Source organism: Gobio gobio, assembly GCF_949357685.1.
Source record: "Gobio gobio genome assembly, chromosome: 5".
Taxonomy (NCBI): domain Eukaryota; kingdom Metazoa; phylum Chordata; class Actinopteri; order Cypriniformes; family Gobionidae; genus Gobio; species Gobio gobio.
The window spans coordinates 60,549,166-60,571,223 of NC_137101.1; the positions used below are offsets into that span (position 1 = coordinate 60,549,166).

Sequence of the window (22,058 nt, forward strand, 5' to 3'; positions counted from 1 at the left end):
TTGATTGGTCATCTGAGATGTGTGAAAGTCCTCCTTCATTAGTCTAGTTTCACCTGACTGTCAATTGCTGTAATACATTTATCAAATGTTCCAAGGGATTACCATGAATACCATATATGGTATTCATGGTATTATGTTCTTGACTAATTTTGACATTTGAACAGACTATTGTGCATGTGATGACTTATACAATGAAATGACGCTGATACGTTTTCGAGCGAACGACCATTAGACTGAGAATCTAACAATCAGTTTAGATCAACAAGATCTATTCACTTGGAAATTGTGCTAAATGTAGGCTACTTGTACTTAATCATTTGCAAATATGTACTGAGACATTGAGACATGTACTTAGACATTTGCAATTTGATGAAATGAATGAGAAATGCTATTCTGTTGTGAACAATTGCCAAGTGGTTTGGAGATTTGTCCATGTTGTTTTGAGAATGTAATTTCTGTTTCAAGAAATGAGCCAAACCAATGAAGAAAAACTGTAAAGAAAAAGATGATAAGCTTCAATGGCAAGGAATATCTGTACCCCTAGCAAAACTATTGTTACAAGAAAGTAACTCAGTCTTTAGAGACCTGGATAAAAAGGCCTGGGTTTTTAAAAAAGTGTGAGGAATGGAGACAAAGACACATTCTTAACTCCGTGATGGCAGATGTATATGATGGACAAATTTGGGCAGACTTTCAATTTGTTAATGGACAGCCTTTTTTAGCACAACCAAACTATTTTGCTCTCATGATGAACCTTGATTGGTATCAACCATTCAAATATTCCCCATATTCAGTAGGGGTCATATATTTGGTGATTTTGAATTTGCCATGCGAGGAACGTTTTAAGGAGGAGAACTTGATTTTAGTTGGAGTTATACCAGGACCCACAGAGCCAAAGAACAACATTAACATGAAGTTAAATGATTTCAAGTTTATTTATTTATTTGACAAGTAATGTGATGATGAGCAGTGATGACATAACACACTTGCACTTTTCTGCATCTGTAAACTTGAAAAAATCTGCTGCAAAATCTTACAGGGGCTGAACCTAAATCAACTTAGGAAAATGAATGTATCTGTAATATGATCATGCATGCTCAGTTTATAAAAGCAAAACAAAACCATTTATTTTACATTATTATGTAGCCTGCATCTGTTCTCTGTTAACAAACTCTTTGCAAAGTTTGCATAGGCGATATAGTCAGGTTTAAAAACAAACATCTAACACTGTATAAGCAACACTGGACAATTGGACATAATATTTTTTCTCGCTATATGTGAACATGACTGAAATTAAATATTTTCTTTTTACCTGAATCGTTTCTCTGCATCCCTGCGGTGAAACACAGTCTCTGTGATAGCCGCTCATGAACGGTTCTTTCGTTGCGTTGGTCATAATTTATCTTCTAATTCAGAATATGATCAAAGATTGCATATGTGGACGTGTTCAGAAAAATTTGCCATTGAAAAATGTATTTTAACTACCAGTGTTTAAAAGAACGAAATGACTGAATGGAATTCAAAGTCGTCAAGTCAGTAAAATTAATCTACAGTATCACTGCTGCATATGGGTGAAGTAACACAACGTATATAAAGATAACTTATTTTATCTTTAATCAAGTGCGTAGCAACCATTATAGCCCGCGTTTTACAACTATTTGAACACAGACAGAGTGATGAATCATTCATAAACAGATCACTGCTTGCTCGTCACAGCTCGCAGCCTCCTCGTGGTGTTTTGCCTCTCTGCACTGGTTATTTGTTATGACACAATAAATTACTCTTTTCATCACATACCGCCACAGCAAAAACTGCACATTGCAACCAGTTTCAGAAATTTTTTTGGTGATACAATTACAAATTTAGGGGGGCCAGACGGGGGGGCCCAAGCTTTTTGACACGGGGGCACTGATATTTAACTTTACCAGCATTGCCTACTAGAGCGCTGACTTTGTATGTCTGACTGAATTGTTTGCTTTATTTCTTAGTGGATAACATCCTATACATTTTCAGTCGTCCTGCAACCAGCCCCCGCCGGCTGCTCATTGGCTGCAGCATCTTTTTTCTAAGTTCTAAAAAAATACAGGTGTGAGAGACAGGTGCTCATTTAACCTGGTCCGCAGTGAAATCAAAGTAAAAATGAATTTGTTGATGAATTGTGCAGAGTTTCCATAAATACATCCTGGGAAAGACAGAAGTGCTGGAAACAGTGAAAAACCTCTGCGAAATATGCTGACGTCGGGCCTCCACAACCTCGGTAGGCTATAGCTGTGTGAATTTAAAGTTTTATTGTTTCTATACATTTATCTAATTAATCTATATGCACAAAGACAATACAACCTTTTTGTCCCCTTTTTGTCTTAATCCTTGATGAAGAGAGCGCAAGTTGCTGCAGCCGCGAGGAGGACAGTGATGCTCACGTAAAGGAGTGATTGATTGTTCGCGGCACTATGTACAAAAAAATACTTAACTACACAATTATTTTGTTATTTTTGTTTAAGCTTATTAGCGTTAGGCTATACAGAAAGGTCTGATTTACGCACTGTTATTTCTTTTCACAATGACATTTGAGTTCATGATTTTAATGTTGTTTTTTTGTGGCAGACTAAAGACTAATGACAGACTGCTGATCTTTGAATACAAATATGTTTGGTTCAGGTTTGAAATTCATTATCTTTTGTTATAGGCTACGCAGTCTAATATTATAGAAGCCCCCCCATTCCATCAGCCCTGACCGCAGACACCCCCCTTCTCTTCATTGTGAATTTGTATGTGTCTTTTAAAGTTTCCCTTTCGAGTGAAACTCTTTCCACAGTGTTGGCAGGAGTAAGGCTTCTCTCTAGTGTGAATACTCATGTGGTTTTTAAGAATCCCTTTTTGAGTGAAACTCTTTCCACAGTGTTGACAGGTGTAAGGCTTCTCTCCAGTGTGAATTCTCAAGTGTTCCTCAATGCTTCCCTTTTGAGTGAAACTCTTTCCACACTGTGGGCAGGTGTAAGGCTTCTCTCCAGTGTGAACTCTTGTGTGGCCTTCAAGATGTTCTTTTCGAGTGAAACTCTTTCCACACTGTTGGCAGGTGAAAGCCTTCTCTCCAGTATGAATTCTAACATGCCTGTTAAGGTCTGCTTTTTGAGAGAAGCTCTTTCCACACTGTTGGCAAGTGAATGCCTTCTCTCTATTGTGAATACTCAGGTGGGTTTTAAACTGCCCTTTATGAGTGAAACTCTTTCCACACTGTTGGCAGGTGTAAGGCTTCTCTCCAGTGTGAACTCTCATGTGTTCCTCAATGCTTCCTTTTTGAGTGAAACTCTTTCCACACTGCTGGCAGGTGTAAGGCTTCGCTCCAGTGTGAATACTCATGTGGGTTTTAAGATGCCCTCTTTGAGTGAAACTCTTTCCACACTGTTGGCAGGTGTAAGGCTTCTCTCCAATGTGAATACTTGAGTGGACTTTAAGACTCGCTTTTCGAGTGAAACTCTTTCCACACTGTTGGCAGGTGAACGGCTTCTCTCCAGTGTGAATTTTCCTGTGGACTTTAAGGTGTTTTTTTTCAATGAAACTCTTTCCAGTCTTTTGAGTGATTTTTTGTGAGGGTATCTTTTTAGTCTGTGAGCAACTAAAAGATTTTTCTCTAGTTATGAAATCATGATGTTGCCCATCCAGATCTTTCTCTTCCATTTCATTTAGTTCTTGACTCTCCACTTTTAGTGCCATCAGATCTAAAAGAGACAAAAACAAGTTAACCCCAGTTTAATGGCACAAAACAACAGACATCAAGACATTAAAAGGCATCAAAACAAAAACATGTATGCTAGATCCTATACCCACTAAGCTTCAGAAAGAGGGGTTACATTTAACCTTTTCTCAATATTCATAACCCTTTCCTTTATTTAAATATCATTTCGAGAGACACTCCCCATTCAGAGTCTCTGGTCAATCCAGTAAGTTAATATAAAATTGACACAATACAAAATGATGCATTTCTATACTGACAGAGAAAAAGGCATTAACATCAAGTTAAGTCAAGTCAAGTCACATTTCTTTAAATAGCACTTAATGCAACACATATTGCTTCAAAGCAGCTTCACAGTGATGAACAAGAAAATGATTAAATGATCGAAACTTTAAATCAGAATAGTAAGAATGCAAGAGCTTTAGACACTGCATTTGGATGCAACTAGCTTAGTGAACTCTGTACATTGTTCGGTTTCGGCAACAACAGAGCTTGTGCAGGTGGGTAACCGGGTGACTGTGAGATGGCATAGTCGCAGGGAATTAGATTAGAACAGCAAAAAGGTTCTCCCCGCTCAGAGACGCACCCACTGAGAATACTGTTGAGAGTACCCTAGTCATTGGCGATTATATTACACAAAACATGAAAATAGAGACACCATAGATCACATGTTTACTGGGAGCCAGAGCACCTGACATCAGCACAAATTTAAAAGTGCAAGCTAATGCTTATTGGAAATTCTCGTAGATTATTGTTCACATCGGATGATATTCGATATAATGATATTACTGCCAGTAGTAAGCCTACAGAGGAAAGTGAGTCTGCACCAAAGAAAAAAAAAAGGAAAAGCAGGTGGAGATAACCATGCTGATGGCCATTGACAAAGAGGTGAAGAAGGAGAGAAGGATGAAATGAGCTTGTACTTGGAGGACAAAAAAACTAAGGTTGATTTGGGGCCACTGATATGGTGGCAAAAAAATTAGGAACGTTATCTCAAGCTTGTTAGAGTCGAGTCAAGTTTTATTTATAGAGCACAAGTTTAACACAAACGTAGTTGATGCAAAGGGCTTTAAAATACAATAAAGAGCTGCTATGTGCCTGCACTACATCCCTTCCACATCTACTCCATCGGAGCACATTTTGTAAGTTTTTATGACAGTTATAATTGACCATATTTTAGTAGTGTTTCAGTGTGATCGTTAACCTATATATTTTATTTATTTGTTTTATTTAATTATTATAACATTATTATAGATTGTGTTTTGGAACCTCATTCAAAGGCTGGTGCTTTATAGTGGCAGTTAGTTATAATAGTCCAAATTGATATAGGGTTTCAGCTTGCTGTTAAATAGTGTTTATCCATTTTTATACAAATCTTTTTAATATGCTATATACGCTTTGGCGCGTTATGAATCATGATTCTTATAGCGTGTCAAACTGCAAAACTGCTGAAATCACGTGACTGGCGCTCCGAACCACTGATTCATAACACTCCAAAGCTTCATGAAGCAGTGTTTTGAAATTGTCTTAACAGTAGTCAGAGCAAACTAACAACTTTGAATTAAATTGGTGTGGTATTGTCAAAAGCACGCCAGGCTCAACCCTCTCCCAGACACAACGCTCACAGTCACTTGAATACTGATCACACACGCCTGCACGTCATTACCACTGCAATTACCACCTGCACTTAAGCCCCACGCATTCACTCAGTCACTGTCCGGTCTCGTTTGCACATGCTCACGCTACTGCTTGCTTCCACTGACTCACCTGTGTTACCTACCTGTTCTCCCAAGTCTCCTGAGTGTCTCCTCGTCTCGTCTCCTGACTCCCTGTCTCCATCCCTCCATCGTCCTGTTCTCCAAGTCGACCTACAATCAAGAAAGTACAGTATCACCCATTGCCATCACCATTCTACTGGACTCACACTTCTGATACTCACCACATCTGCTCACTTCCTGGTTCTGCTTAATAAACTCTGTTTACCTCTGCCATCAGTTCTCCGTGTCACCTCTGTTGTAACAGAAGACCGGACCAACACCGCACAGCTCAAGCTCCGCACGACTGCTACTCCGACCATCTACCAGATCCAGTCGATAACCGGGAAACCCCTCAGTCGGAGGCAGGTTAGCCGCTCCGTGGGCCCCATCGGAGTGCAAGTGGGAATCCTCCACATGGAGAGTCTACATCTGCTGGTTCTGGAGGAATCCACCGCTGACATCATCTTAGGGCGCCCATGGTTAGAGCAGCATAACCCAGTCATCTCCTGGAAGACAGGAGAGGTCCTGAAGTGGGGCGACAGTTTCCCGGACTGCTTCCCATTTCCACCGGTACGTCCCTCTCCTCGTCCCCAAGATCTCCCCGTCCACGTCCATCGAGAGTCCTGTAGAAGGACGTTCGGTGGATGTTCCCTCCTGCTACGCCCCCTTCAGCGACGTCTTCTGTCCCCAACGGGCTTCCAAGCTGCCTCCCCATCGGCCATGGGACTGTGCCATCAATCTGCTGCCAGGTGAACCAGTGCCCAAAGGAAAGATCTATCCCCTCTCACTCCCGGAGGAGAAGGCCATGGAGGATTACATCAAGGAGGCACAGTAGCAAGGTTACATCCGTCCATCTGCTTCCCCTGCTGCTTCGAGATTTTTCTTCGTGGCAAAGAAGGACGGAGGCTTGCGGCCCTGCACAGATTACCGAGCACTCAACAACATAACCGTCAAGTTCAGGTACCCCCTTCCTCTCATCCCAGCTGCCCTGGAACATCTCCGTGGTGCCACTGTGTTCACGAAGTTGGACCTCCGCAGCGCGTACAACCTCATCTGAATATGTGAGGGGGACGAGTGGAAGACCACATTTGTCACGCCCACGGGCCACTACGAATGCCTTGTGATGCCCTATGGACTCGCCAACGCCCCCTCCGTATTCCAGGATTTCATCCATGAGGTGCTCCGGGAGTGTCTCCACAAGTTCGTGCTGTTCTACATCGACGACATCCTGATCTACTTCCGGAGCCTGGCCGAACATCGACACCACGTTGCAGAGGTCCTCCAATGCCTGAGGAGCTTCCAGCTCTACCTCAAAGCAGAGAAATGTTCGTTCCATCTGCCCTCAGTGCAGTTTCTCAGCTACAACATCGACCGCAGTGGCATCCTGATGGACGAGGGGAAGGTGGAAGCCATTCGGTCCTGGCCAACCCCCTCCACAGTCAAAGAACTCCAGAGATTCCTCGGCTTTGCCAACTTCTATCGTCGTTTCATCCATCTTTACAATTCCATCGCCAGTCCACTCACCAGTCTCCTACGCAACAAGCCCAAGTCTCTGTCCTGGACCCCATCTGCCACCGAAGCCTTCCAGACCCTCAAGACCGCCTTCACGACCGTTCCCCTCCTCGTCCACCCAGATCCTGAACTGCCCTTTGTCGTAGAAGTGGATGCCTCCACCACCGGAGTGGGAGCGGTCCTTTCTCAGCAGCAGGGGAACCCCAGTCGTCTCCATCCATGTGCCTTCTTCTCCCGCAAGCTCAACCCGGCGGAGGTGAACTACAACATCGGGAACCGCGAACTCCTCGCCATCAAGCTCGCACTGGTGGAGTGGAGACACTGGCTAGAGGGCGCCAAACACCCGTTCCTAGTACTCACCGACCACAAGAACCTGAGTTAACTGTAGGGAATGTGCCATGTCCAAAAGTCCACGTCACCTACCTGCTGGAAAGCTCCATCCTCTGCCCGTTCCCAACCACCCTTGGTCACACCTAGGGGTGGATTTTATCACGGATCTCCCAGTCTCAGACAATTGTACCTGCGTCCTCGTAGGGGTGGACCGTTTCTCCAAATCCTGCCGCCTCCTCCCACAACGAGGATTACCCACTGCCCTGGAAACTGCGGAGTTAATGTTCAATCACATCTTCCGCTGCTATGGTATCCCCAGAGACATCGGACAGGGGTCCCCAGTTCATATCGAAGGTATGGAAAGCCTTTTTCTCCCTCCTAGGTGTGACCGTCAGCCTCTCGTCTGGATTCCTTCCCCAAACGAATGGGCAGACGGAACGTAAGATCCAGGAGATTGGCCATTTCCTCCGTCACTTCTGTCACGGCCACCAGGGCCCCTGGAACCAGTTCCTAGGATGGGCTGAGTACGCACAGAACTCACACAGTCAGCCTACTACCAGCCTCACCCCGTTTCAGTGCATGCTCGACTATCAACCTCCCCTCTTCCCGTGGTCAGGGGAACCCTCCGATGTCCCTGCGGTTGATTACTGGTTCCGGGAGAGTGAGAGGGTCTGGGACTCGGCCCATCATCAAATTCAGCGGGCCCTTCGCAGACGCAGGATAACAGCCGACCTTCGCCGCTCAGAAGCTCCCACGTTCCAGGTTGGGCAGAAGGTCTGGCTGTCAACCTGGGACATCAGACTGCGTCTGCAGTGCAAGAAGTTGAGTCCCAGATTCGTTGGCCCCTTCACCATCCTGCAGCAGATCAACCCCGTCACGTATAAACTCCAACTCCCACCTCAGTACCGGATTCACCCCACATTCCATGTGTCACTCCTGAAACCACATCACCCCTCTGTTTCTGTTTCCCCAGAGCCTGGCGTTACCCCGGAGCCCCCTCCTCCGCTTCTCCTAGAAGACGGCGCGGCATACCAGGTCCAAGAGATCTTGGACTCCCAGCGTCGTGGTGGTCAGCTCCAGTATCTCGTCGACTAGGAGGGGAACAGCCCAGAGGAGCGATCATGGGTACCCAGGCACGACATCCTAGACCCAACCCTACTTGAGACCTTCCACTCTTCTTGTCCAGACAGACCGGCGCCTTGGGGTAGAGGTCGACCACCATGGCGTCGGGGTCCTCTGCCCTCAGGAGATGGCCGTGGAGGTCCTCGTCTCGTCTCCTGGCTCCCTGTCTCCATCGCTCCATCGTCCTGTTCTCCAAGTCGACCTACAATCAAGAAAGTACAGTATCACCCATTGCCATCACCATTCTACTGGACTCACACTTCTGATACTCACCACATCTGCTCACTTCCTGGTTCTGCTTAATAAACTCTGTTTACCTCTGCCATCTGTTCTCTGTGTCACCTCTGTTTGTAACAGGTATCCTGTTATAGATTAAAATCTACCATGCCTGTTGACAGTTCTGTTCTGTGGGAACGGTTTGTAAAGTGCTCACATCCCCTGCACAGCCAGGAACATAACATTTAAATACGTTATCTGCCATTTTCGCTATTGTCCTTCCTTGCTTCTTCACAATACATTCTAAACTTCTGATGATTCGGCTGTGCAGTTCCACGTTAATACTACCTGACTTTGGACATGGGCTGGTATATGCAAATTTTGGGGGCATAAATATTAATGATCCCGACTGTTATGTCAAAGTCAGTGTTTTATTGGCATTTTCAGCTGTCTTTCGCACGCAGAAGATTTTCATATAAAGGAGGAAACGATGGTGTTTGAAGCTCAATGTATGTCAGTTCCATGCACAAAACTCTTATTATTCAACTATGCAAAGGTAAATACAGTTTTTCATTCTATAGCACCTTTAACCTTAAAGTCCCTGTAAAGTCAAAACTAAACATGTGTTTGAGTTTCTCAAACCACAGATAAATGTGTTATTAACCACCCAGCCAAATTTGAATCATAAAAAAATCCACCAAAAGTACATGAAACAGCTTATCAAAAACTTGAAAAAATAAGCAGCATTCTCTGCTCTCAAATGCTGGGGTTGTGTCCGCTGTCGGCGCCAAAACCACGCCCACTCGCGGGAAAGCTGCCGTAGCTCACAAGAAAACCCTCACTTACTGATCATGACGCACCAGATGTCGGCGGGATGGGAGGATGAAGGCCGGGGCGGGGGATTGTCGGTTCAGCCCCATTCTGCAGCGGATTATCACTGAATCCCAGTTGTCTCCGGTGAAAGTTTGTAAAACGATCCGGTGTATAGTCACTGCAGAGGCAGGTGTCGGTGGTGATCCTCAGCTCTCCATCAAGGTAGCTGTTCACAAGATTAATCCACCTCTTCTTGATCATCGTTTTTTGTTTTGTAAGCTGTTTTGTAAGTTGTAGGCTATAGTATCTAACAGTACTGACAGTAACTCGCGATCGAGTGGGCGAACTAATGCGAATGTGCTCTACTTATGATCGTGTTAGGGGAGGAGCCAGGCTCGGGGGCTCAAAAAGATTGTTTGTACTAGTACACAGAGAATCATTGATTATGCTTAATACAGCCAGACATAAAGTAGCAAAATACGATTGAAACAGCCTGGTGATCCTACAGGATCAACAATGGAAGTGGCAGCTTTAATTTTTGAACCTTATTGCAAAGAGAATTCAAATCCATCGTGGAGAAGTTTGAGAAATGGATACCAGAAAATTCTGAGGCAGATAAAGGAGAAACAGACAAAGGAAGAGGAGAAATAATACATTTACGAGTGTGATCAATCCTAGAGCTAAAGAAATCAAGAAAGTTATTACAAAGGTAAGTTGAGGCAGAACCAGTCAAAGAATGGTTTCATTTAAGTAGTTTGTTGATTGAATGAAACATTTGTCTCGGGTTATTCTGATTGTTATCAACAATCTGTGCAAAATAAGCAGACCTTGCTGATGAAAATTTAGACTTATATTCAAGTAAGTGGATATCCGCATCGCAGCACACAGATGAGAAATGTCCACAACTGGAGGAGGACAGACAACAACGTAACTTTCCCCCTTGGGCAATCGCATAGCCTGCATCATCGGTGGCACAGCTCTGTCCGGGATTATTAAGGATGGTGACACTGACGCTCTAAAAAGCTCTAGGTAAAGGAACTGGAATAGGCTACTGTTTGCAAACATTTTATTTAAATTTGTAAAATATTTTAATGAAATCATTTTTAGGATTAACTCAATTAATGTGAACATGTGTATCCTTAAAAGCGACACCCATTGTGCCTGAGAAGCCAGGCCCGTCCATTGCCCCTTCCATGTGTCAAGAGGGCTGAGCAAGGCGGTGCTACAAAATCAAGAGGAAACAACAAAGGCCACTAATGACCTAAAGGGTGAACTGAGCAACATAAATGTATATTCAAATCAACGAGTCTTTGAAACAGATTGCCTCGTGCAAATACAATTGCTAATAAACCATAAGCCGCTGACTAATGTGATTTCAGTTATTTGTTCCCACCAAGCTGCCAAACACAAAATGAAATAAATCTCTAATGTTTCTGAGCTCGTCCTTATCTAAAATGCCTGTATGATCCTCTGTCTTGTCTGAATGGTTCCTGCTCAGTCCTCGGGTCTGTTAGGGGGGTTCATTAGCCATGGGTTTAACGGGTAACCTTGATCACATAGTTAAGTAATTGTACTTCTTGCAATAGCATATTAAACATTTTGTCGCCTTAAATTCACCAATGAGCCAGCTATCCTCAACAGCACCTTCTTGGAGATGCACCCCCACAGAGCTGAATGAGTCGTGTGTTCCTCCAGGCCACCACGCAACGACGTTTAACAACAACAAATGTGCATCACAAATGATTTGCATGTTAACAGAATTAAACTCTTTTCTATTTATAAGTCTTCCAATAATGCCATTGCACTGAGACAAACATTTGTCACAGCTGTCTTTTATAGGGTTTAACTCCAACTACGCATCGTGTTAAAAATTACACGATTTTTTATAATTGAAAGGAAACACAAAACATATTTGTATTGCTTAATGCATACTGTCTTAAATGCTTTTGATGTCTAGTACCGCTATTCTACCACTAGATTATCTGTGTAAGAATGCTCAGAGGTGTGCTTATATTCACACACCTATCTACATATAAGTAGAAGTTATTAGATCCCACACTTTGCGTGAAACTGTTCTTACACACTCACTACACACAGATCTGTGCGTACGCACCAGTGATAAATGAGGGCCCTGGATTCTACACTTCTGAAGTTGAAAATCAACAGACAGAGTAGTTCCATGTACAGTGTAGTACTGTTAAGAATTTTGGCTGAACATGCTGATTGGTTGAGTTCACACAGCATTTTATTTCAACCTAAAAGTCTGCTGCATTGCATGCAGTAAGAGTTGTTTGCTATTCAAATAAAAAAAAATGCAGACATCCCAAGTCTTCCGGAAGTTCCGGGAGTCTCTCGCAAATTGATAGCGGCTCCCTGTTGCCCACAAATTAATTAAAATCTCCCGGAACCTAGAGTGCGAGAGAGAGGGAGGGGGAGCGAGAGACCTTGCGTGTGTGCCTCGAGAAGTGCATGTAAGACAGAGAGCATCCTGATTCGGTAATTCAACCAATCGTCAGTGTAGATGGGCTTTTATCTCTTCTCCTGAGCCGAATTAAACAGTTCCGTGTATCTAGAAACTGGAGCTCCATGACTATGAGAAAGTGTACCCTTTGGCGTGTATGTAAATTGTTATTTTATTCATTCCTTGCTGTTATAATCAACTATATTTCGGTATACAAATTAATTAAGTCATGTTTATGGGGAAATGTTATATACATTTTTTGTTTGTGGTGGCGGGGCAGGGTGGTTTGAGGGGCATACTTCCCTGAAATGACTTTTTGCAGGTTGGAAAACCTGAACATTTTTGTCTGAAAATGGAGTTTAAAAAATATGACAGATGGACCAATGACAAGGTTCAGGCTTTATTGCGTTTATTTGCGGAGGACGAAATCCAATGGGAACTTGAAAGTCGTGTGCAGTCCTTCGTCACCGGACTAATCTTTATTGTACTTTAGACAGCAAAGGAAACACAGACAGCAACAGGTCTGGGGGAAAAGAGTTCCTAGGAAAAAAGTTCCTGAGAAAAATTGTTCTGGGTAATTTAGATGGAAACAAGGCTTAAGGGACAAATTTGAAAAAAGTAATTCAGCCTTCTGAGCTAGGACTCAGAAAGAACTGACCAAATCTTTTCAGTCGGGAGTCTTCAGAAATGAAACAAAGAAATTAGCCTGAATGTGAATGTTTTGTTTTAAATGTAGTATCGAAAACTAATCTTAGAACGGACGAAAAGGAATATCATTGAGCTGTTATTTAACATTGGATTGTAAGGTAATCAAGAGTGCAATACACAATTAGAATAGCCAGACGTGTACAAGCAGGATGAACTCAAAGTAGTAATATGTGCACATCCAGAAACTTTAGGCAGGTGCACAATCAGATAAAGCACTTCACTAAAGAATAAACAAAATGGGCACACTGCCACTGCTGCTCCAAATTCAATTTATCAAAATATGCAACATTTCAACCTGAAGATCTTCGTCAGGCAAACAACAAGTACACAGCAAGGTACAATTTATATCAGCATGATCCATCACACATGACCTGATTATTCAACTCATGACCAGATCATCCAATAAGAAAACAGTGAAGTCTAGTTTCCATTTTAGTCTAGTTTTCGTCAAGCTGCATTGATAATCCTGGTTATTTTGCTCAAAATAAAAATCATAATGATTGAAATGTATTTATTGTTGCACTTACACCTTTAAGCACAAATCAAGAGAATGTCGACCCATACGCAAGCATGGTTTGTTTTACCTCATCTAGTTTAATGATTTATTATAAGCTATTTAATTGATGGAGTTTTGGTTCCTTGCCACTGTCGCCTTTGGCTTGGCTTGCTCAGTTGGGGACTCACATTTTCAACTAAATATCCAAATATATCCATCCATTCATCCATCATCTTCCGCTTATACGGGGTCGGGTCGCGGGGGCAACAGTCTAAGCAGAGACGCCCAGACTTCCCTCTCCCTACCCATTTCCTCCAGCTCTTCCGGGGGAACCCCGAGGCGTTCCCAGGCCAGCCGGGAGACATAGTCCCTCCAGCGTGTCCTAGGTCTTCCCCGGGGCCTCCTCCCGGTGGGACGTGCCCGGAACACCTCCCTGGGAAGGCGTCCAGGAGGCATCCGAAATAGATGCCCGAGCCACCTCAGCTGGCTCCTCTCGATGTGGAGGAGCAGCGGCTCTACTCCGAGTTCCTCCCGAGTAACTGAGCTCCTCACCCTATCTCTAAGGGAGCGCCCAGCCACCCTGCGGAGAAAGCTCATTTCGGCCGCCTGTATCCGGGGTCTTGTCCTTTCGGTCATGACCCACAGTTCATGACCATAGGTGAGAGTAGGAAAGTAGATTGACCGGTAAATCGAGAGCTTTGCCTTGCAGCTCAGCTCCTTCTTTACCATTACAGACCGGTACATCGACCGCATTACTGCAGAAGATGCACAGATCTGTCTGTCAATCTCCCGTTCCATCCTCCCCTCACTCGTGAACAAGACCCCTAGATACCTGAACTCCTCCACTTGAGGCAGAAACTCTCCACCCACCTGAAGCGGGCAAGCCACCCTTTTCCGCACCATGGCCTCGGACTTGGAGGGGCTGATTCTCATCCCAGCCGCTTCACACTCGGCTGCAAACCGTCCCAGTGCACGCTGAAGGTCCTGGTCTGAGGAGGCCAACACGACAACATCATCTGCAAAAAACGGTGACGAAATCGCGTGGTCCCCAAACCGGACACTCTCCGGCCCTTGGCTGCGCCTAGAAATTCTGTCCATAAAAATTATGAACAGAACCGGTGACAAAGGGCAGCCCTGCCGGAGTCCAACATGCACCGGGAACAAGTCTGACTTACTGCCGGCAATGCGGACCAAGTTCCTGCTCTGGTCGTACAGGGACCGAACAGCCCTAAGCAGGGGGCCCTGGACCCCATACTCCCAGAGCACCCTCCACAGGATGCCACGAGGAACACAGTCGAATGCCTTCTCCAAATCCACAAAACACATGTGGACTGGTTGGGCAAACTCCCATGAACCCCCCCAGCACCCTGGAAAGAGTATAGAGCTGGTCCAGTGTTCCACGACCGGGACGAAAACCACACTGTTCCTCATGAATCCGAGGTTCCACTATCGGCCGTATTCTCCTCTCCAGTACCCTGGCATAGACTTTCCCGGGGAGGCTGAGAAGTGTGATCCCCCTATAGTTGGAACACACTCTCCGGTCCCCCTTCTTGAAAAGAGGGACCACCACCCCCGTCTGCCAGTCCAGAGGTACTGTCCCCGACCGCCATGCGCCATTAATAATAAATCTACTTAGTAAAATAAATTAACTATATAAACTAAATTGCTGATCTGCCCACATTGTCAGTGTATGATAATTGTAATGAGTTCGATGACATCACTGTTTTCTCCAGAGCGGCTGTACGGCCAAATCAAATTCTGTTGCATTATTTTCCTGTTTAACACTGTGAAGCTGCTTTGAAACAATCTGCATTGTAAAAAGCACTATATAAATAAAGTTGACTTGACTATTTATCATATCGGCCTAATGGAAAAATAAGAAACTTCTCTAAAAATGTAAAATTGTGAAACCAACCTGTTTGTCCCTCAGTTTCTTCATGTTTGACTCTCAATGTTTCTTCAACCTTCACGTCTTCACTCTCCTCTTTAATAAACGCCATCTTTGTTTGTTCCTCAGTTTCTTCATGTTTCAATGTTTCTTCAATCGTCACGTCTTCACTCTCCTCTTTAATAAACGCCATCTTTAAAATAAGAATAAACACAGAAATAAAAAGCACATCCAAACTAAATCAGTAGTTCAGTCACTGGTAAGACAGTCAGTCAAAGAGAGTTAATGTCCTTAAATTACATGATTAGACAACAAAAAACTCTCTAAATACTACAAATTACCAAAAGAACACAATTTATATAGTAGGTTCATAACAAGACATTTTATTTATTTGTAGATTACATTTAATAGATTACACTTCCATGAGAACATTAGCAGTTGTTTTTTGATAAACAAATTCACGATATATAGAGAGAAATGAGACACATCTTTTCTGTTACTGAGTGAATGTTACATGTGTGAATGAACTTTACTCACACAAAATAAAGTTCATTAATATTAGATAAAGCATTAATTTAATATTTCTTGTTAAAACTATAACATTTCCTGAACAGCTTGCACTGATTTAAACACTTTAAAAGCTTAAAACACAAACCTTTCTTCAGCAGAATCACAACAGAGGCAGGAGTGTGGCGCAGCCTTATGATGTCACGACACCACTACAAAATAAAAGTCCCGAGGACTGTTGCATAAAAGACGCTAAGAAAAGCTGGGGCGGCAGTGGCTCAGTGGTTCATGAAGGTTGTCTACAAACCACAAGGTTGGTGGTTCAATCCCCAGTTCCACCTGACCAAGTTGGGTGGAATGAGTGAATGTGAGGCAATATGTAAAGTGCTTTGGGTGGCCATGGGTCTGTTGAAAGCGCTATATACATGCAGTCCATTTACCAAAAGTGTGTATTAAACTCCAAAACCTAACTTGAATGAACCTAACAAATAAGCAGCCTTAGAAGGCTGATCATGGATAAAATCGAGCTATCACAGAAAACAGCATATATTTTGTGCTGTTTTATGCATTTGAGATATGGTGTTTTCCTCAATGCAAAACTTACATTTCACAAGTATATTTATATATAAGTATATATTTTTTGTGGAAAATTTGTATGCAATATTTTATAACACCAGAAATATCTTCTAATTATAATCATTTATCTTTAGAATGTTGGATAAGTTGCAGTGAACTTATATAGTAGCTCAATTTTATAATTATAAAAAAATTGGACAAGTAATTCAGTAAAGAATTTATGAAACCAAATATAAGATACAAAATATAGTTTTGGGTATGGGAACTATGCTACTAAATAAAGATGAGTTATAGGCACCTTATTTAGACTTCTGAGAATTACAGCTTTTAAAGCAAGAACACATTTTTGGAGAAAACAATATTTTAAATGATTTAGTTTCTAAAGTACACTATGGAGAGGATAACATGAAATTAAGAGCAAAAGGATATATTTTGAAAAGATATGGGCACCTCTAAAATCAAAGAATAGGATATTCTATAAAATAAAGGAATGCATCTTACATTAATTACCTTTTTTTATTTAACCCTCCCTCCCTTTATATTTATTTATTTATTATTATTTTATTTATTTACTTATTAGATGTTAAAATAATATTACTTGAATTACTTATTAGGAATTAAGTGTCATTTAAAGAGTTTACTATAAATATGTGAATTTAGCTTTTTATTAAAGATTGTAATGCTCTAATGTTCTTCTCATAACCATGTTGGGCATTTATCATTGTAGCATTACTTAGGTTGATTTTCTGTATACAATATATTTATTTTAGACTGATAGTAATGAAGTCAAATAATGGTATGGGAGAGAGTCATTGCGTTCCTATTGGTCCGTGTTAGAGGAGCTCAGCTTATCCTGACAGTTGCCTGCCCAGCACCAGGGTAGTTTCCCAGCATAAGTTGCAGGAGTAACTGAGTTTGAACTATTTTAAGTTTGCTTTATGATTATTTATCCACAGACAATAAGTCTGACTAACCAAAATAAGCCTGGCTTGTATTATAATCTTGTTTTATGGAACAGCCCTCTGATCACATGCTCAAGTCACAGATGTGTATAGACATTCACATACAAACAATAAAACATATCCGTTGAATTCTTGGAAAAATACGTATTTAAATGCGTATTGGTCAATGATGTGCTAAAATAACTACCAAAGAAAGAGTTTTGAAGGTCCCATGGCCCAAGGTTTTTTAACATTAATATGAGTTCCCCTAGCCTGTATATGGTCCCCAAGTGGCTAGAAATTTTAATAGGTGTAAACCAAATTCTGGGTGTCCTGCTCTGCCTTTGAGAAAATGAGAGCTCAGACGAGCCGATCTAAAATCTTCCATATATGTCGTCATACGAAAAAAGGGTTACCTCCCCTTCCTCTGTTTTGCACGCCCAGAGCATTCAGGGAGAAAATGGATTCCGTTTATGTCAGCACAGGCTTTACAAACAGATTTTACGATATGGATTCGACAGCACCGCCACAAACAGTGAGTAACAGTCAAGTTTCAAGTTCAAGTTTATTATATTTATAGAGCCCATTTAAAACAACCTTGGTTGACCAAAGTGCTGTACAGAAGTTACCTATGTCCATTACTGAAATAAAAAAAATATATTAAAAAAAAATATAGACATTCACAAGACATTAAACGCACAAGAAAACAGATAGGTTTTCAAAAGACTTTTGAACTCAGATACTGTGGGTGCAGTTTTGATCGATAAAGGCAGTTTGTTCCATAACTTTGTGTTCATTAATGCCTGATCTGTGATCAGTGATTTCTGATGTGTAGCTAATCATTTAAGTTCACACAGACTTTCTTTCTAAATCGTTTAATACTGTCAGTCACGGTGCTGGCCGTCTTGATGCCCTATCAGTGAATCAAGCCAGTGACTAAACGATAACCTTCACATCGTTTCTGTTAGTAGCATTAAACTACAGAGAGCGATCAAAGAACGCTCTCTTTATAATGTTCGGGGCTGTCAATCACGCATCGCGAGTGTATCTGCACACTTGTCCAAACTGCCGTTATAATGAATGACACTGCTATGCTGCACAACGAGGCTCTTACTGTATTCATATTGATGTCGTGTTTGCTGTTAGTTGTGGGGAAAGCCTTTTGTGAGAGAAAACCAACTGAGCAAGCCGAGCCAAAGGTGACAGTGGCAAGGAACCAAAACTCCATCAGGTGACCTAATGGAGAAAAAAAATAAACCAGGCTCAGTCGGGGTGCCAGTTCTCCTCTGGCCAATTAACAAACAGCGAATGATTATTATTCTGACAACTTTACAGGTCAGAGGTCATAATAAATCGGAATATTCAAAAGATCGGAGGCAGCACGTCGGAGACGGGTTTATTGAGGATGCCGTATTGATTAAACAATTATTAAATTGCAATATTCAAAGGATCTGAGTCGTCACGCTGGAGACGGGTTTATTGAGGATGGCATATCGATTTAAGAATTATTCAATTGTAATATTCGAACAATCGGAGTCATCACGCCCAGGGACGTCGTTAGGCCTATTTTAGGGGGGCTGAAGCTACCCCAAAATGTTCCTAAGCCCCCCTAAATGATAATAAGAACAACAATAACAATTTGATTTATCAATAACCGTATCCTCCTCATTCATATTTAGATGCAACAAATTATATATATCCAGCTACAAAAAAATAGCCGAAAAGTCGGTATTTGGACAGAAGTACAAAGAGTCCTTGTGCTATTAAGATGATCGCGTCTCGTTGGTGAACTGTGGCAGCTTTCAGAGCGTTGCAGACCGGAGCGCTCCTGCAAGACACTGCCTGGAGGATTCATCTCCGTTACCAAGGTTATAATCGTTAACGAAAATGAACGAAAAAACGAAAACTAGGTGGGTTGTCGTTAACTGAAATAAAAATAAAAACGAGGCATTACAAAAAAACGATAACTAACCAAATCTATAATGTGTTTGGCAAAACTAGCTAAAATAAAACGATGGATTAAATGTCCTAAGTTTTTGTCTTTATCAATGTCTTTCATAGAGCAAATAACGTTCCGCTGCATCTCCTTTCCCTGCGTCTCTCCTTCACGCGCGCCGCACGCACGCACGCACACACACACACACACATCCCGTGCTCACCGCTGTCTTCTTGAGAACGAGTGTTCGACGTTGAAAGCAAGTTCGCGAAAGGTTGGTATCTCGTGAACACCTTTACACAATCACACATTAAAAAGTGGTATAAAATATTTTTAATTCAGAATATAATTTTGTCAGTGAGTTAATGTCGACCCGAGAAGCGATTGCTATTTTTGAAAGTTAACTAGTCGCAAGTTTGAGGTAAAATGCACTTGGGTTGTCGATGTCAAAACACAATATAAGCTGTGATTCAAATATTAAACAATGTTATCTCATTAGGCTATTGTATAGGGTAAATTTAGTAGCCTATAGGGTGTGAAAACTGCACAGCTGTGTTATTTGTATAGGTTTAGCTCAATTTTAGGTTTAGCGGTATATTTGTATTTTAGGGTTGAAAAAAATGGGTTGAATACATGCGGTTCTGTGTAATTAAATAGCATTCTGTGGACAACTTATCTTATATAGAGAGGAGTTAGATATAGTATGCTATTACCTTTTCATACATTTACATGAGCAGACAGACAATATAAGTCATTGCTTATAGTAACTCATCAGGAGCAAAATCTGACCTAAGTAAATTCCCCAATCAGCTTTGATGTGTCTAAAAGCTAACATTACAGTAACTTTTCTTTAACAGAGTAGAAATGGAAGAAGAGGATATGTCTGTCACGTTTTACTTCTTAAAATCTTGGTTTCTTGACTGGTTGTTGACGTCAGTGTAGCTCTAGATGTGAGTGCAAAGATTTTGCAAACGCAAGTTACAAATACCCTGGGGGCTAAGCCCCCCCTGTATTCCAATCCTAGTGACGTCCCTGATCACGCCGGAGATGGGTTTATTGAGGATGCCGTGTTGATGAGGTAATTTCAGGGGGAGTTTAATTGACACAGACTCTGCAGACACTTCAGGGTCATGAGTTGGTCATGACTGGACGCAGGTCCACCATCTGATCTGGATACAGCCTGGATCCGGCTGACTGCAGTAAACCTCGGGATAAAACAGAGAGACTAACATTAGCGTAGATGCCATTCTTCTGATGATGTAACGAGTACATCAGGTGTTATGGGAAGTGTTCCCGGTTACGGCTGACCTAGTTAATGCAGCCTAACAATCATTTAATTTAAAAAAAAAGTGTTATAAGTGTATGCTATAGTAAAGAGATGTGTTTTTAATCTAGATATATTTGGACCAGCTGGAGTTTGTTTATTAAGCGAGCAGAGCAATCACCCAGTAGAGCATTACAATAATCTAGCCTTGAGGTCATGAACGCATTAACTAACTGTTCAGCATTTTGCATTGAGCCATAATTTTGATATATTTTTAAGATGGTAGAATGCAGGTTCACTGATGGGACTTCAGAGGGCTCGCCGTACCAGAGGAACAATGGTGGTTGGCAGCCCAGCATGCACTGGATTGGCGTTGAGAGTTTTGGGCCTACTCCGCCTAAGGTAGGAACCGGCTCCAGCTGCTCTGGTATTGGTGGCAATATGACCGCAGGTATCTCCCATATTCTTGGATCTTGCGCTCAGTCTGGCCGTCGGTTTGAGGATGATAACCGGATGTTAGACTGATGGAGACTCCTAGAAGTTTGAACAATGCTTGCCAGATTCTGGAGATTGTCTGCAGAGACAATGTCTACAGGTAGACCGAAATGGCGGAAGACATGCTGGAAGAGTGCATCAGCTGCTTCAAAGGCAGTGGAAAGACCCTTGAGGGGAATGAGCTTACAGGCCTTTGAGAATCGATCGATAGTCATAAAAAATACAGGTTTTGGACTCAGACTGAGCACCCTTTGACATATCGGGAGACATCCTGGTTTATCGAGGGCCACCAGTTGGCGATGAAGCGAGAGGGTTCGCTGGCTACCTGGGTGTCCAGAGAGGTGTGAGCTGAGTCCATGAGGGGCAAAAGACAGGTAGATGGTACATACAATCGCCCCTCAGGACCTCCCGGCGGAGCAGGTTCTGAGATCATGGTCTGACAAATCTGGTCGTCCAGAGCCCATTGGATGGGACTAGTGATGATGGCTGGAGGGAGAATGGGTTCAAGACAGGATGATTTTGGATTTGGTTGGTGAAAATGAGATTGTGCATCCGCTTTATAGTTCTTATGTCCGGGACGGTAGGTAACTAGGAAATCAAACCTGGTGAAGAGTAATGCCCATCTTGCTTGACGTGGATTGAGTCGCCTGTTAACACGGATGTACTCCAAAACTCAAATCGGTGATTTGCTCCCTCCAGCCAATGTCTCCACTCATCTAAAGCTAGTTTGATAGCCAGTAGCTCACGATTTCCGATGTCGTAGTTTTGCTCCGCTGGGGACAGCTTTTTGGAGAAGAAGGCACATGGATGGAGTCGTGAAGGATCACCCTGCCACTGAGAGAGTACCACTCAGACCCCAGTGTATGAGGCATCAACTTCTAAGAATAAGGGGAGTTCAGGATTTGGATAACGTCTGGTAATAATTGCACAGCCACAAGCCTCCGTGTTCCAGTCAATTTGGGGTTGGTGTTCCTGCATCCATGGGTTCCCAGGATGCATCCCTTCTTCTAGCACCATAAAGTCTAGCACCTACACCATCTTCTCAGTGTGTAGGCATCCAATGTGGAGCATCAATGTGGGGTAGAAGTGATTGATGCAACCTCGACCCAGTGGTTTTCTGAGGATGGTGTGTATTTCTAATCTCTGTTGACAGCATTTGCTCTTGATTTGGAGTTTTTGACGGAGGAGGTGGGAGATTAAGTTCCCCTTGAGAGATTAGAAAATGTTCAAGAGATGTCATGCACAGGTTTAAAAAGAGCTTGCGGGAAGCCGTTTCCACGCGTGTAGATCTGTTATTTTCTCA

At 42.6% G+C, this 22,058-nt stretch overlaps 1 protein-coding gene across 1 annotated transcript; it reads right to left on the reverse strand.

Annotated features, from left to right (window-relative positions):
• Positions 1 to 918: 918 nt before the first annotated feature.
• LOC307127101 (uncharacterized protein) lies at positions 919 to 15,759 on the reverse strand. The gene is made up of 3 exons (XM_079818096.1): positions 15,692 to 15,759; positions 15,064 to 15,229; positions 919 to 3,719 (listed from the first exon to the last, which is right to left on the reverse strand). Exons 2-3 carry the CDS (start codon positions 15,227 to 15,229, stop codon positions 2,725 to 2,727), a joined length of 1,161 nt encoding a protein of 386 aa, XP_079674222.1. The 5' UTR covers positions 15,692 to 15,759; the 3' UTR covers positions 919 to 2,724.
• Between the last annotated feature and the right edge of the window lie 6,299 nt (positions 15,760 to 22,058).